The sequence below is a fragment of the Polistes canadensis genome, unplaced genomic scaffold (genome assembly GCF_001313835.1).
Source record: "Polistes canadensis isolate GaletaPanama2010 unplaced genomic scaffold, ASM131383v1 scaffold_200, whole genome shotgun sequence".
In the NCBI taxonomy this organism is placed as follows: domain Eukaryota; kingdom Metazoa; phylum Arthropoda; class Insecta; order Hymenoptera; family Vespidae; genus Polistes; species Polistes canadensis.
Window position 1 is genome coordinate 187779 of NW_014569747.1, and position 15012 is coordinate 202790.

Consider the following 15012-nt stretch of genomic DNA (forward strand, 5'->3'; position numbering starts at 1 on the left):
CTTATACAGTTTTCTAATTTAGCACGCATTCATAGCTTAAGTGTATATGCGTAACAGTTGTGAGAGAATAAGAAAATATAAGAATAAAAATTGTAAAAAGTTAATTAATATTTTGTAGAGAATTTTTTTTTTTCTTACAATTTACATTTAATATTTTCGGCAACGAACATTAGGATCGTATCGCGATTTGAAATTTACTCGAGTAATATTTTCCTGAAAGCAATTTCACTAGCCCTTTATACTGTCAATCCCATTATTTATAGAAACGAGCGAAGAAAGTTCCTCGTACTTTCTCGACGTCGTATAAAATATAATACAATGGACCTCAATGTTGATCCAAATATCGAACATTTTTCCTCGTATCTTCACGTATCACGTTGAAATATCATCTCCCTTTATTTTTATAGTTATTTTAGTTGTTTATATTATGGGGAAACAAGAAGACGAGTTAGAGAGGATAATAATAAGATAAACGGTGCGAATGTTCGCTCGACGTCTGTCTAATTCGTATTGCCATAAGATATTGTAGCACACTCATTTACAGCTATTCAAATCCCGTTACGGGGCATAATTCATATCCGAATTGGAAGATTAATCATAGATGCGCAAATACTTGAAATAGGAATATACACCTTCTCTATCTCTCTCACTCTGACGTGCTTTGTCTATCCGTCTGTCTCTTTTACTTCAATGAAAACCTCATATTCTGGTGCCATTCACACAAGACGCTTAGCATACTCCTCCTTTAGAGGTAATTCAAATAATGGTGATATCGATATCGCTCCAAATTCTTGAACACCCTCAAGCAGGAGGAAATTTCTTGAAGTTCCTTGAATGACGTTGAGACGTCAGAAGACAAGAACATTAAAGAAATTCAATGACATCTAACCAAAGTATCCAAGATCATAACTCTTCCATAAAGACAAGATAAGAAAACCGCTGCGTCAGAAGGAAAAGATTTCTCGTCGTGAAATAGGAAGAGAGAAAAAGAAAAAGAAAAAAAAGAGAAAAAAAAGAAAGAGAACTCGAAGCTTATTCTTTCATCCTTTTAACTTTACTTTTACGAAGAAATATTTTCTCCAAAGAAAAATATTCAAATTGTTTCAACAAAGAAGTGTATATTTTTATAAAATTGAATAAATACAGTAAACCGTAGAATTACAAAGATTGAAGAGAGAACTCATATTGTAATCGATCGTTGAGAATATTCGCGTGTATAAACTATCTATAATATTTTGATTAATACTTCCCTTATTTCGTTCTAGGTCTCGCAGATATTAAAAGCATTTCTTGAATATTTCATATCGTGTAGCGAGTGCATCGTTTGGAGTCTGCATATTTTTAATTCCTTGAAATACGCTTAAAAATCGATCTTTTTCTTCACCTTTATCTAGATATTAAAGATCTTGAAATAATAACAATCCATTGATTTTCAATATATCTCACTTCTCGAAGATTGGCAAAACAACGAGATATTCGATAAACGACCGTATTCATTAAAAGAGAAATGAAATACTAAAATTAAAAGGAACGTTTTCTTTCCGCGTAACATATAGAGAATTCTTTTATTATTGGACCCTACTTCGATCTGCTATTTCATTATCCGACGATTGACGTCATTCAACTTGTTAAAGCATAATTACCAAGCTTTTGAAATTGACGATTAATCATAAGTGCCCGATCGTCATAGGGCAGCAGAAAAAGAAATGGTTCCTTCGAACTTATAGTTCGAGTAGGCTCTTTCGATAAACAATGTGGAAAAAATGAAAATCAGGGCAAGGAAGATCGAGATCGACAAAGTAAAAAGGGCTGACCCTGTTATTTATTCCTTGACAAACTCTTCGAAGAAGAACTTAGGCGAGGAAGCGTTTCATTTAAATAATTTCATGCGCGAGTACGCTTCACCCTCGTGACTCGAAAAGTACCAAGGGATGGACAGAGAGAAAGAGAGAGAGAGAGAGAGAGAGAGAAAGAATTCCTTGGTAGAGTAAAAGCAGAGCGTGTTCGTTTGACATTCATTTAGTGCATGGAGTAGTAAGCGACAGCCATTTAGGCTTTGGCTTTCGTGGAATCCCTTTCTGTTCCCTGTATTTCTCTTTCTCTTTCTCTTCCTTCTTTCGAGAAAGGGCAAAAGGTTAATCGTCGGAAAATGAGCTGACGGTTCTTCTCCTATTTTTTACTCCAACTGGCATTGTAAAATTATAATCACGTTTAACATGTTCCTCTTTCTTATTCTTTAATCACGTTCAGGCTGTAAGAAACGAGATACAGAAGAGACTACCCAAGGAATGGTCCGAAGAGGAGATCGCTCAGCTCACGGAACTTTGGGAACAGCTGAGAGAAGATGAAGGTAGTTACGACCTTTCCTTTTCTAACTTCTACTTTTTACCTTCTTTCTTTATCTCGTGTTTATGACTTTAATCTATCTCAAGCTTTTCTTCATATTACCGACTCCTCTCTTCGATCATTTTCTGCCAACTTTGTTCTTTTTGTATTTCTCTTTCTTTTTTCTTCTTTTCCTTTTTCTTTTTCTTTTTCTTTTTACTTTACTATACAGTATATCTCTATCTATCTATCTATCAAGAAAACTATTTGATGAAAAAATAATTAAATTGTTTACAAAGCTTTTATAAACAATTAATATTTAAGCTTTGTATTAATTTAACTCACGTCTATCGACAGATCCAGTGGAACTTATTTTCAACGGGTTGAAAATAAAACGAACAAAACCGAAGATCAAAGAAAAGCTTTTAGAATTAGGACTAGCCAAGGATCCGAAAGAGCTTTATAAAAAACGATCTAAAAAAAGCAATCACGGTGAGTTATCCTCTCTTATCCAAAGTGGCCTCCTGTTTCCTAACCCATCCCATTCCATTCGCATCTATCTTTTTTACCATACTCGAAGAAATTCAACAGCGTGAATCCGATCGGTTAACGTGATCGTCGAAGACCATGTATATACGAGAGTAAAAGAAAGAAATCTACTCCCTTACACGTGAACGTACAAAAGAGCAAAGGTCCATTTTTAGCGAGATCAGTTTCTTCTGACGTTTACCCTTATCCGAAAAAAAAGCCTATTACCGATATTACAAGCGGTGAACAAGCTTCCTACAATTCCTTCTTCTCCATTTTTCATAGTCATCGACCCATGTCATGTATAAGTGTAACAAAAAATGTACATATATGTAAAAACTAATCTTAGATCAATATTTAAAAAAATGATTATGAGTCTCACTCAGGCGATAAAACTGAATAGGAGATAAATAATTCAATCATTTTCCTGATCGAAATTTACAACGTGAACTTATTTAAATCATTTCATCCATTTAATTGAAAGTATTCAATTTTTCTCAATACATGCGTATTGCCTATATCTCTTTTATTTTCCATTCGTAATTATTTCTCTAATTTCTTCTTTCATTCGAATCCCGTTATTAATTAGCATATTTTTTTACACTCGATGTATCGTATATATATATCTTATTCTATTAATATGTTTGAAATGGAAATGAAAATATATCTCTGATGTTCTTCAGATTCAATACGACGTGATCGTCAGAAAATCGAAGGATCAATTAATTATCAAGCATATCGTTTTTTTCTCTTTCTCTCTCTCTCTTACTCTCCATTTTTTTGATCATACATGCATACATATATCGAAAGATTCGCGGTTCGATCATTTTAATATCCTGCAAAATTTTCTCCCTTTCTCTCTCTCTCTACCATTCGAAACGAATCTCCTTGTTCGTTGCATTATACATATCTCTGAGGGAAATATTTTATGAAACGATAAAATATTTCATCAGCGAATACATACAAATCTTCCGCGAATTTCATAATGAATAAAGATTTTTATAATTACAACAATTTTTATCAATATCGATTGGATATGTCTCATTCGATGTACGTACTATCCATTGATAATCGTAACAAAACTTATTCGGTTTCCAATTTCGGATATTTTTGTGTTTTAAAGCTTTCAACGAGATTATTCTTGATACGAGGCCCGTTTACTATCTCGTTACGTATTCATCGATTTTTTTCATTTTATCTTCCTGAGCGCGACTTTCTCCTATTATATATAATCCACAAATTTTGCGGTAGAAATATCACGAAATTAAAATTCACCGTGCACTCCTTGTCGCAATTATACCCTCGTCCTGCGTTCTTATCCGCTCCATGGACTGCAGCTGCGAAATTCTCCTCTCCCTCTTCCTCTCTCTCTCTCTCTCTCTCTCTCTTTCTTTTTTTTTCTTCCTTCCTTTTAACGTAACTTTCTAGGAAGATTCATCCCCTTCTCTGGAAAGCTCGTTGTTTCATTTGTAGACTCGGCAGGCATCTTTATCTACTTTTCCAACGAACATCTACATAGAAGCACTTTCGCGTATTCATTACTTTTCATTTGTTTTATTTTACCGACTTGTTGTTTGATTATTTTCTATTTAGCGATTGAGAACTCATCGATAATAACCTTCGTTACATTCTCTCACTTTTAACATTCACCAAACAAATCTTATAAATACTTCCGAATATAAGTAATTTAATTTAACAAATATGACGAGGAGATATCGATTATTTGAAGTATTACACACTCATTTAGTTTTTTTTTTTTCTTTTTCTAACTTTTGATACGTCGAATATGTACAAATATATAGAATTTTTCAAAATACATAGGCATAATGTCAGAAGTGGTTTTAGTACACTCAGATAAAGAAAAAAGTTTATTTAATCATATGCTCGATATTTCACTATGACGCAACCCTAAAGTTATGGTTATATATTTTGAAACAGGTTGTACATATATACACTATACGAATTTGTTGACACCTTGTATCACATCGTACACACGTGTAACACTTTGTCATTTTTATTTTACCCTCAGGATATGGACAATTTTGAAACGAAGAGAAAGAGAGAAAGGGAGAGATTTGGCAGCTCGATAAACATGTCTCTCGTTTCATCGTTTAACATTCGACTATTTCAACAATAAAACACACGTAACGATACATGTTCGACTTTAAAACGAGTTTATCTCTACGTCCGATTCGATATTCACGTTATATACGTATGTACGTTGTCGGCTTTTTAACTGTTTTAAATATCAGACCCTAGTGACGAAATAACATTTGTTTTTCCCTACCGTCACGTCTTCTCTTTTGGTAAAAGCTCGAAGTTCATGTTAGAATCTTCGCGGAATACAAATCTTGTTATTTAATATCGAAGAACAAACGCGCATTCCTACTGCATTTTTCCTATCTCTCTCTCTCTCTCTCTCTTTCTTTCTATTCCTCTGCAACCAATAACGTTCTTTCTTTCCAGCTTTCCATTACGGCACTACATACAAGGAATTTCATATTTATCGTGGATATTGTTTTTCCTTCTCTTACCTTATTTGTATTCAATGCATTGCAATGGATCGTATCGTAGATATAAGACCAAGAGATGAAGTGTAACAGACAGCTTTGTCTCGTATCGAATGGAAAACGTTAAAACATTTTGTAGAACGTATCGAGTGGGTATCATAATTGTTCAATACACACCCACACATACGCGCGCGCGGATATATACGTACACACAATCGATCTCGATAACGGAAACACGCGAGAATGAAAGTGTCATTCTGTCCAGAGTTGATGGCTTCTATCCGAGATAGGCAATTTGGAAAACTTCATTAACAATTCGAGGATACAAAATACAGTAATTCGCCAAACTTAATATGCATCTGCATTGAAAAATATTTTTTTTCTTTCTTTTTGTTAATTAACGAGTTCATTATTTTCATTATTAAGAATATAATATTATAAAGATTATTACTCAATAGCATGAAATAGCTAAATTTTAAGGATTTCAGCTTTGGTTAATATCTTTATCATATGAAATTAAGCGGAAAGTTAATATTTATCTAAAGTAATAAATCATGCACGCAACATAATTGAGAAATACATATGCAACATATGCAGATTAAAATATATACATGTCTCTAATCTTATTAAACGATTCAAACGAGTAGCAACAAACTTAACTATTCTATTTACCATCCAAATATACGTGGTCAAATAATTTTAATCATTTAATTGAAATTCTATTTATGTACTTTAACACCGAACGAAAGAAAACTATCTATAGAAGGTTGAAAAACGATAGAAGCAAGTCGTGCGTTTTAGGATTCGCCAATGAACAGAGGCTAGTAACTTGAAAAAGGTTTTATATCGTTTTTCCACGTGTTGTTGTGCGCAAAGGAAAATCGTCGTGGGAAACACAGTCTGGCGGTAATTCTGACGACGAGGATCGGGACTCCGAGGAAGAAAGTAGAAAATCCTCGGGGCGTAACGACGTGGCTCAAAATAAACCAACGAATAAGAGAAAGACGACAACGACGACGACGACGAAGACGAAAGCAGGAAGGTCGAGAAGGAAGAAAGACCAGAAGACGTTTCTTTATACGGATGCACAATTATCTGGACTCTTGAAGAACATCATCGAAGGAAGTAAGTAAAGTTCTATTTTTATCTTTCTCTCTTTTTTCTTCATTTTGTTTTTCTCCATGTTGTTACTCTTTCTTACTCTTACTCTTTGCCATACTTTCTCTATCTTTTTCTTACTCTCTTTGATTTTCTATTTATCTCTCTCATTCACTCGGTGATTTACGATGTATCAGAAAAAATAGAAAGAGAAGGAAAGAAGTCACCGTCGAAAGGTTGCAAGACTAAAGCTTCGTTCTCGCGAGTAGGACAAATGTCTTCTCGTCGTAGAACCAACTAAGAGGGTTGGTTGGGTTGCAAAAGGGGGAAAGGACTCTCGGGAGGAATCTTTGCCACGGAAGGCATTACCACCAACGTGCTATCACTAGGGTATAGAACCAATGGAGAAATAAAAAAGCAAAATAATGGCTTGTCCCTGTGAAATACCTACTCGGTGTGCAAATGTGGGACACGTCAGAAGTAATCCCATCGTCCTTTTCTCTCGTAGACTAGTTCGAAAGCTGCTGTCGTTAGAAAACGACCCTCCTTTATTTCCCGGCGTATCGATGACGATATCTCGTGCTTTTTGCAGAGCTTCCTCGGTACTTTAACATCGCTTCGTCTTCGGAAGGAACGGTAAAGGAATGGTGACAACGCTGATCGAAACCTTTGCACTTTTTATCCTCTCCCGTTTTTTTGTCTCTTTTTATTGTTTTTTTTTTTACTCGTTCTAGAAGTTGGTACGCGTGGTAGATAGGGGACGAATGATTTATATTGGAAACGCACTAATGTCCTTCTCGAAAGTTTCTCGAATAAAACAGACAATTTTGATTCCTCCTCACGTTTAATTTGACGTTAGGTTTTTTTATCTTCTTTATTTTTTCCCTTTGTTACTTTTTATCAGTTTTATCGCAAAAGTATCCGTCATTTCTCTTAGCACGATCGAGTTCATTGATAAGTTCGTTTCTACCACTTCGAACTTTGGTAACTATTGCACCGAGTGGAACAATAAAGGGTCCGACAGCAATTTATTCTCCCTCATATTTCACTTACGATAGAGTGAACTTAACGTTTTACCGAGTGTATGTCCTACGTTCCGGTTGGATATGATAACTCGTAATAATATTCGGCGGAAACTGCAGGATAAGCTTAATAGTCGATTTGTAATAGGGGAGTGGTGGGGGAGGGAGTCACATGTAAAAGAAATTGATAAAAATTTTTCGTCATAAATCAGGTATGACGGAACCATTGGAATGGATCAAGGAATCCTTGGAGGATGCTCTCGATGATCGCAACGAGGAAAGCACCGAAGGAATCCCATTGGTGCCGTTGACAGAAAGTTCATCAAATGCGATAGATTCTATAAATTTTCAAAAATTACTTCGCGCTATGGGCATGCAACCACCTATGAACGAACAGGAAATCTATTGGCGAATTCCAGCGAACATGCTCAATTCTACCATACGAAAACGATGTAAGCTTATTGCTGATGGTTTGGAAGGAAAATTCATCGTCGAAGGTAATTCACAATTATTTAGTTTTGATTAATCGATCTCAGGAGATCTCGAGGGTCCACCGAATCCAAGTTACTCTGCATATTCGTACAATGAAATTGTCTTTATTACAAATATTCTGAAATCTCATATTAAATTTTATGTAAAATTGATTTAAAAAATATATACTTCTTGTTCCTGGTTTTAGAAGTCCCGTCTAAGAAAAATATCAACGACGATATTAGAAATAATTCGAGCGACGAAAGTGACGACGATATCGACGTATTGGAGTCTATAAAAAAATTCTTTACAAAAAAGGGTAAGTTCGATTATATGTATACAATTTATTAAACGAACAACTAAAATCATTGTAAAATTGTTGTTATTTCGTAGATCGTTTATTAGAATCTTTAGCATCAACCTCGCGAGTAGTAGATGTACCCTTAGATTCGGATAAATCTGAAAAGTCGACTAAACGTGATGTGCAAGAAACTGCCGACACCATCGAAATAAAGGAAGTGGAAAATGGGAAGAATCAGGAAGGTACGTAGAGTAATTTCCAAGCAATAGGTAGGTACGATTTGCTGGCGCTTCGTTACGTGTAGAAAACGAGAAAATGGTAGTTTCCTGCCCTCTGTTATTGCTGATGCCAAGCTATTAGATTATTTGGGATTTACCAACGGACGAAACGTTTATTGAGCATGCCAGAGGAGGAAGGCTAACGTTCTTTAATACAGTTTTATGTTACAAGACTCGTCGTTTGTTCGAGCAATTTCGATTTCAGTCTATAGTCCTGTAGTAAAACGGAAAGAAAACTTCAACTTTATCTATTTTATTTCCGACTGATTTAACAGTGCAATCTCTCGAGCGATCCATTTCGTAAAACTTATTAACGATTTCCTATTTTAAAGATAACTTTTTATTTTTCTCTCTCTTTTTTTTTTCTTTTTATAGAAGAAAATAAGAAATCCGTAATTTTAAACAGAATATCCTCCGATTCTGAAGCCTTTCACAAATTTAATGCCGAACAACTATACATTTTTTTTAAATTTAACTGATAATCCGATAATTCTATGATCGATATTTTATGCATATTTAGAAACCTTGAAGAGAATTTCTAAGCGTCGGGTTAAATTACTTTCGGATTCGTCCGAATCTGAACCAGAAATCGAAAGGAACGCGGACGAGCCAGGTATTTCACAAACTCAACATTCTTCCTCCCATTTAAATTCATAATTCCAATAAAATACATTCTTATTTTATTATAGTAGACGAAGCTAAAAGAAACCGGAGTCAAAGTTTCGACACAGAAGCTCCGTCAAGTAAGAAGCCACGTTTATTAGACAGCGATGAAGATTCTGAAACTTCCCAAATAAAAAATTCTAAACCCACAATTGCACTTGAATCCGACAACGAGGAAGATAATCAAGAAAAAAATTCAATTCACAAGTCAACAATCTCTCAAATAATCGATAGTGACGAGGAGAGTGTGACGGAAAAAACGAGAAATTTGAAGTCCACTCGAAAGATAATAAGCGACGATGAGGAGGACAATTAATAATTAAAAAAATAACCTGATCGGTGTTCCCTATTAACAACATTTTCATATTACTTTATATAATAAAACAAATATTTTGTTATTTTTTTCAAACTACATTTAATAATTTCAAGATGTCGCGTAAACTATTTTACCTGCTGAACAAGATAAAATAGATTCCTGTAGAAAATCTTGATTTCAGAATTGTTTGCTCTAACTTATTTTCTTTACCCGACACAACTTCAGCACTATTTCCTGGAAGAGTACGAATTACGATGTCCCTTTCGCGTTGGCATTCTAGGAGAAGGAAGGAACGATCGTTTATACCCGGGGTACACTTCAAAGTGCCAAGAAAAACAGTACTCGAAAGGCGTCCACATTTCGCCAAGTAACGACGAAGAGAACATGCGAGCATAGTAGTGGCGCTGTGATCGTATGCAGATGTATAGGAAACCTTTTATAGAACTGGATAGGTAGCTTACTATAGAAGTTATCATGGTGGTATATAAGAGGGGTGTGAGGAAAGGGCAGTCGTTTACTTCCTCGCTCTCATGTTACCCGAGTAACCGATTGGCCAATGTGGATGACTTTACGTCTTTTGATGGGCAGGTGAGGAGTCTTGGCGAGTGTCAACGATACATATGCGTATATCGGTACGTGATCGTATTCTAGAAACCATCGACTTGCCGTGGCTTTACCTTTGAGTTAGAAAATAGCATTCGTTTGGGAAACGCTTCCGTCGACGGTATCGTCGCCGTGAATACAACTTTGACGTCGACGCCGACGTCCGTGTGGGACCAAAGCGTAATATCGCCGTAAGGACTCCGCGAGTCGCGGATACACGACCAGGCAATCATACTTCAGCTAGAATCCCGGAATTCAGCTTGCTTATTCACATATCTCATTCACAGTCTCATATTTCTTCAAATGGAAAATACCAATTCCTCATCGGTCACGATATTTTACTTTTTTTTTTTTTTTTAAATTATTTTAACATGAAATTTATATTATAGATTTCATCCACCTTTTTTCGCTTATACACATATAAGTATTTACTACTAAATTTATTTTTTAAATAAAATAATTATTTTTATACGCAATAAGATAAACAATAAAATATTATCCCATTCTTATATATAATTAATATTATTATTATTATAGAAAAAATGTATAAACGTCGTGATGATAATAGTTGAAATATAAATTTTATAAATAAAAAAAAAAAAAAAAATAATACTCTTGAACGTAGCACGCTATGTTCTCTCGTGCCGAGTATACTCCTTTGAAGGTAAACGCTAGAAAACGATAGTATCGAACGATGAAACTTCCCGGAAGGACGGACGACCACGTGCATTCTAATATCAACTTCCACTTAGTGGGAATGCATGATAGGTAAGGAGATCGATTGTCGTTACGAGACGAGTCCACTCGCGGATTTAAACGTCGAGACGCGTATCCGAAGTAACGAGCTATCATCCGTTCAAGTTGGTAGGCTTTTACTTTCATGTTATTCGTGCGCTCCTGTTATAAGCGCGGGCTTCTTATACGGTTGTAGGTGGATGTCATCCTCTCTCTTTCTCCCTACTCCTTTTATCACAGTTCTCTTTGCTTTCAAGGTCGTCACGCGCGCCTTCCTAAGTCTCGTGCGCATACGCGTTCTTATAGAACGAAACTTTACATTAGAATTGAACGCACGAGAAAAATATTTTTTATCATAAAAATTATATATAAACATTATAAATATACTTTAATAATTATATTGCGATATTATTATTTTTAGGATGAGTCTTAAGATTAAAGAATATTATACATATATGTATGTGATTAGAATAATCCTTTAAATTGCATTTTCGTGTTTATTAAAATTGTCAATGTATATTTTTAAATATCATAATTAACTGAAAAGAAATTAATTAATTATTTATGGATGCTTATTAATACTTACTAAATGATATAACTTGCATAAATATCGGTTAGGTTTTAGTCAAATTATTTTCTTTAAAGTTATTTCAGATATTGATAGTTATATTTAAAAAATTGTCCTTTTCTTTAACAACGAATTTAATTTTTGACTGATCAGAGAGCAGAAGCTATAGCATTATTATTTTATTATTTTTACGATAAATAGAAATATTATATGCAAACGATAAGAACGTTATTCTTATAAAATTAATGTCACGTTGCTGAGTCGTGACTTCGGATTCGAGTGGTGTTTACATGCGCGCCAACTGCGCGAGTCATCTGCGGGTTGTCGTATTTTTATCAGGAGCTCATGTATTTCAGTATGTTACTCTACGCGACTGCTTGATTCAATATATATATATAATACGGTGAGCGTAAAAATGGCGAATGGAGGAAAAGATTTCTCTGTACAAATGTCTTTAAATAGCTGATTACTTTATGTGTTAATGCAATTTATTTTTTATTTATAATAAAAAAACTAAAATCTCAAAGATATTAATTATCAGAAAATTGTCGAAGTATTACTCCATTCGAAACTGCTAAAGTCATTATCTGAAAAAGATAAATAAATGAATAATATTATTATCTCTTGTTATATTTTACGAAATCATATTAATTATAATCGAATTTAATTACAGATTTAAATGTTTCGAGAGATAATACGTAAAATGGACCACCAGTCATTATAATAGGCTTCTGAGAACGCAGTAATAAAAATAGTATCAAATGCTTCACTTTATTAGTTAATAATTCCTTCCTTTCTTTCGTGTTTTCATTTTTATCGTATATATTTCGTTCCCATTCACAAGCGAATACAGCATCGGAAATTTGTAAGCTCTAAAGACATTTGAAATAACTTTACAAAACTTAATCTATTTTTATCAGTTTTATGAATACCAACCAAAGTATAAATTTGAGTTGAGTAAAAGCAAAAGATATATAATTGCACTGACAATGCAAAAAAGTATTCTATTAATCTAATTAATTTCATTAAATTTTCTGAATCCATCTAGAAATTAAAAATCATTCAAATAAATTATTTTCGACGTTAGTAAATGATGTTTTATATTTTTAATGTTATGAATAATTTTTCAAATATCTTTCTACCTTAAATTGTATCATAGACATTTCAACGGATAATAAGCAAATGATGATTATATTTTCTATGCATTGTATAAACATTGGTAAACTCCCCAAAGCTTCCAAACTCTCCGATATTCTATAAAAATAAATCTGATGTATCGTTAATACTCAAACGTATTAAAAACATTTACACAATTAAAATATACAAACTTGGCTTACTTCAACACAGCTCTATGATGATCAACGCAACAACGTAATTTCATTTCGAATTCTTCGATTGTTCTACAAATAGATATTCTTCTCTCTTAAATGTAACAATAAAGGATTCTTATATAAAATAGCTAGCTTATGTAATTAATTAGAATCAATATTACCTTGCACCAACGATTGAATTCATATCGATCAATGATAAGGACAGGCATCGTAATTGTCCATAAATTACCATTAAAATACAAACGTATAAAATATCATAACTAGCAACACCAACACCCGAAGTTAATCCACCGACTAATTGAATAATAAACGAACAAGTATAACCCGTAACAGTTTCAATACTCCACGGTTGCCTCGTTATGAATGGTAACAAAATGGCATTGCTATTATTTGTATTGGAAGTTTTCATTTGACCTTTAAAATTTAGTAGAAGTGCATTAAAACACCAATGACATACCCCATATACGCAAAACGTTGTCCAAGAATATAACAAGATCCTTGAATCTTTGTACACAGTTTCCATTTCTATTTTAGAAAATGCGCATTCTAAAAAAAAAATTATTTATTTTAATCTTTTATATAATTTTTTAATTTATTAATTATTTAGAAAAATAAATTTGTATTCTTTACCTCTCTCTCCCTTCCCAGTTTCAATTTTCTTCGAAAGCAAATAACACCGATTTAAATCATCAAGAAGTCTACTAATTTCTTTGCTTTTAATTATACAATAAGTCCATTTAATAAAACCGGTTATGTGAAGACCCAAAGGATTGATACTACTCGAAATTTGTTCAATATCGGAATGAAAGGAAACCATAGAAATTTCAGAGACGACAACGATAAAATTAACGAAGAGAGAAATTGCTACCGTGATGTTTAATAAAAATAATTTTGACATAGAAAATGTATTCGCTTGTCGTAAAATTCTGAGATACTTCAGATACGTTATTAAATGTTGAATATAATTTTCGAAAGGTACGAAAGGTTCTAAGGGTTCTATTTCCTTGACTTTCATTTTTCAGATCGTAGAAAAATTATTTCCTATAAGTAAAATAGATCGAATATATTAGAATATAACTCTTTTGCCGAGTATATGGAGAAACACAGTGCGGCGCGTACACATACACACACATACACATATTGAACAGTTTGCAATACTCTAAAGTAAAATATTCCATTCACGTAGAGTACTCAAGCGAAAGTTAGCCTCTTGTATCGCATATTCCCCGGACACATATACACCGAACAATTACGTACGTTACGTCAGCGACTTGAAAATCATGTATACGTATACGCAGCAAGTCGTCTTCGTTTGCATTTGCCATTGTCTAACAAAAGCGACAGAGAAATCGCGACAAATTTTGATAAGCTTTATCTATTGCAACACAACGACGTGAACAACGATATTTAAACATTCTTATCACTATTTTGTATTATCTACTAGTTATCTATCGTAAGACAGATACTACATACTTATCTCTTTTTTTAATTTACATAATCTTTCCACGTATATATTCGTTTAAAAATTATATACAAAAGTATTAATAAATTATAAGAATGTGTGTTTTTTTCAAAACGACAATTACAATTAAAATCGTAGATATTAAAATTCACGTAAAACAAAAGTTATTATATTTCTTACCGGATTTGAATAAATAGTACCTATCTAGCTTGTCATCACTGGCTTAGAACTATCACACACAACACGTATAATTCGAGAAACAATGCTCGAGGAAACGTGATAGTCGATCTTTGTCTCGATGTTATCGTGATTTATCTATAAGATAATTATGGTCTAAACCATCTGTCATTAAACGTCAGTAGTTATTTGAAATGAAAATTACTTGGTAGATAAAAGAGAAGGAGATAGAGGGGCGTGGTCAACGTATGCACCAAATGTCCTCTTCAATTAAATTTGCGGAAGAAACTTTTAATAAGTATCTACCTCTCTCCTTTTCTCTTTCTCTCTTCCTCTCTCCTTCTCTTTCTCTCTCTCTTTTTCTTGATGGTAAACTTCTTGGACGTCTTTGAAGTCCAATATCGTTTCATACATTTTCACAGAGATCGGCGCAAAACTTTATATCCAATTACGTTCTTTGCAAGACACCGCACCAAACTTCTCACTATCTCTATCTCTCTTTCAATCTCCTTTCTCTCTCCTTTCTCTCTCCCTCTCTCTACGTATTAGTCCGAAGACATTGCGGACTACTCGCAACATTTCTAAAACTTTCCTCCTCTTGGCAACATTGAAACTCGAATTGAA

At 33.7% G+C, this 15012-nt stretch overlaps 2 protein-coding genes across 3 annotated transcripts in view; one reads left to right on the plus strand and one right to left on the minus strand.

Moving 5' to 3' along the window:
* Positions 1 to 10558, plus strand: part of LOC106789749 (protein timeless homolog) — a 162375-nt gene extending 151817 nt beyond the window's left edge. The window contains exons 21-28 of one of the 2 annotated variants that reach the window (XM_014754222.1): positions 2251 to 2350; positions 2683 to 2817; positions 6240 to 6488; positions 7696 to 7980; positions 8163 to 8273; positions 8348 to 8497; positions 9054 to 9146; positions 9223 to 10558. In XM_014754222.1, the coding sequence (XP_014609708.1) occupies positions 2251 to 2350; positions 2683 to 2817; positions 6240 to 6488; positions 7696 to 7980; positions 8163 to 8273; positions 8348 to 8497; positions 9054 to 9146; positions 9223 to 9512 (1413 nt within the window). In that variant the 3' untranslated portion in view covers positions 9513 to 10558. The remainder of the gene's footprint in view (positions 1 to 2250; positions 2351 to 2682; positions 2818 to 6239; positions 6489 to 7695; positions 7981 to 8162; positions 8274 to 8347; positions 8498 to 9053; positions 9147 to 9222) is intronic. The other variant, XM_014754223.1, reaches the window with a different exon arrangement.
* A 984-nt stretch (positions 10559 to 11542) lies between these two features.
* On the minus strand, positions 11543 to 14477 carry LOC106789747. The gene is made up of 8 exons (XM_014754220.1): positions 14392 to 14477; positions 13380 to 13790; positions 12911 to 13295; positions 12756 to 12818; positions 12561 to 12672; positions 12403 to 12462; positions 12090 to 12290; positions 11543 to 12005 (listed from the first exon to the last, which is right to left on the minus strand). The coding sequence occupies exons 2-8, from the start codon at positions 13762 to 13764 to the stop codon at positions 11949 to 11951; spliced, it is 1263 nt and encodes a 420-aa protein (XP_014609706.1). The 5' UTR covers positions 13765 to 13790; positions 14392 to 14477; the 3' UTR covers positions 11543 to 11948.
* Between the last annotated feature and the right edge of the window lie 535 nt (positions 14478 to 15012).

Excerpts from the sequence above, each read along its gene's own strand:
- LOC106789747 (XM_014754220.1), bottom strand. The coding sequence starts at position 13,764 with ATGAAAGTCAAGGAAATAGAACCCTTAGAACCTTTCGTACCTTTCGAA. Across the intron at positions 13,296-13,379 it reads AACTGGGAAGGGAGAGAGAG|AATGCGCATTTTCTAAAATA; the intron begins GTAAAGAATACA and ends TTTTTTTTTTAG. Across the intron at positions 12,819-12,910 it reads AATTCAATCGTTGGTGCAAG|AACAATCGAAGAATTCGAAA; the intron begins GTAATATTGATT and ends ATCTATTTGTAG.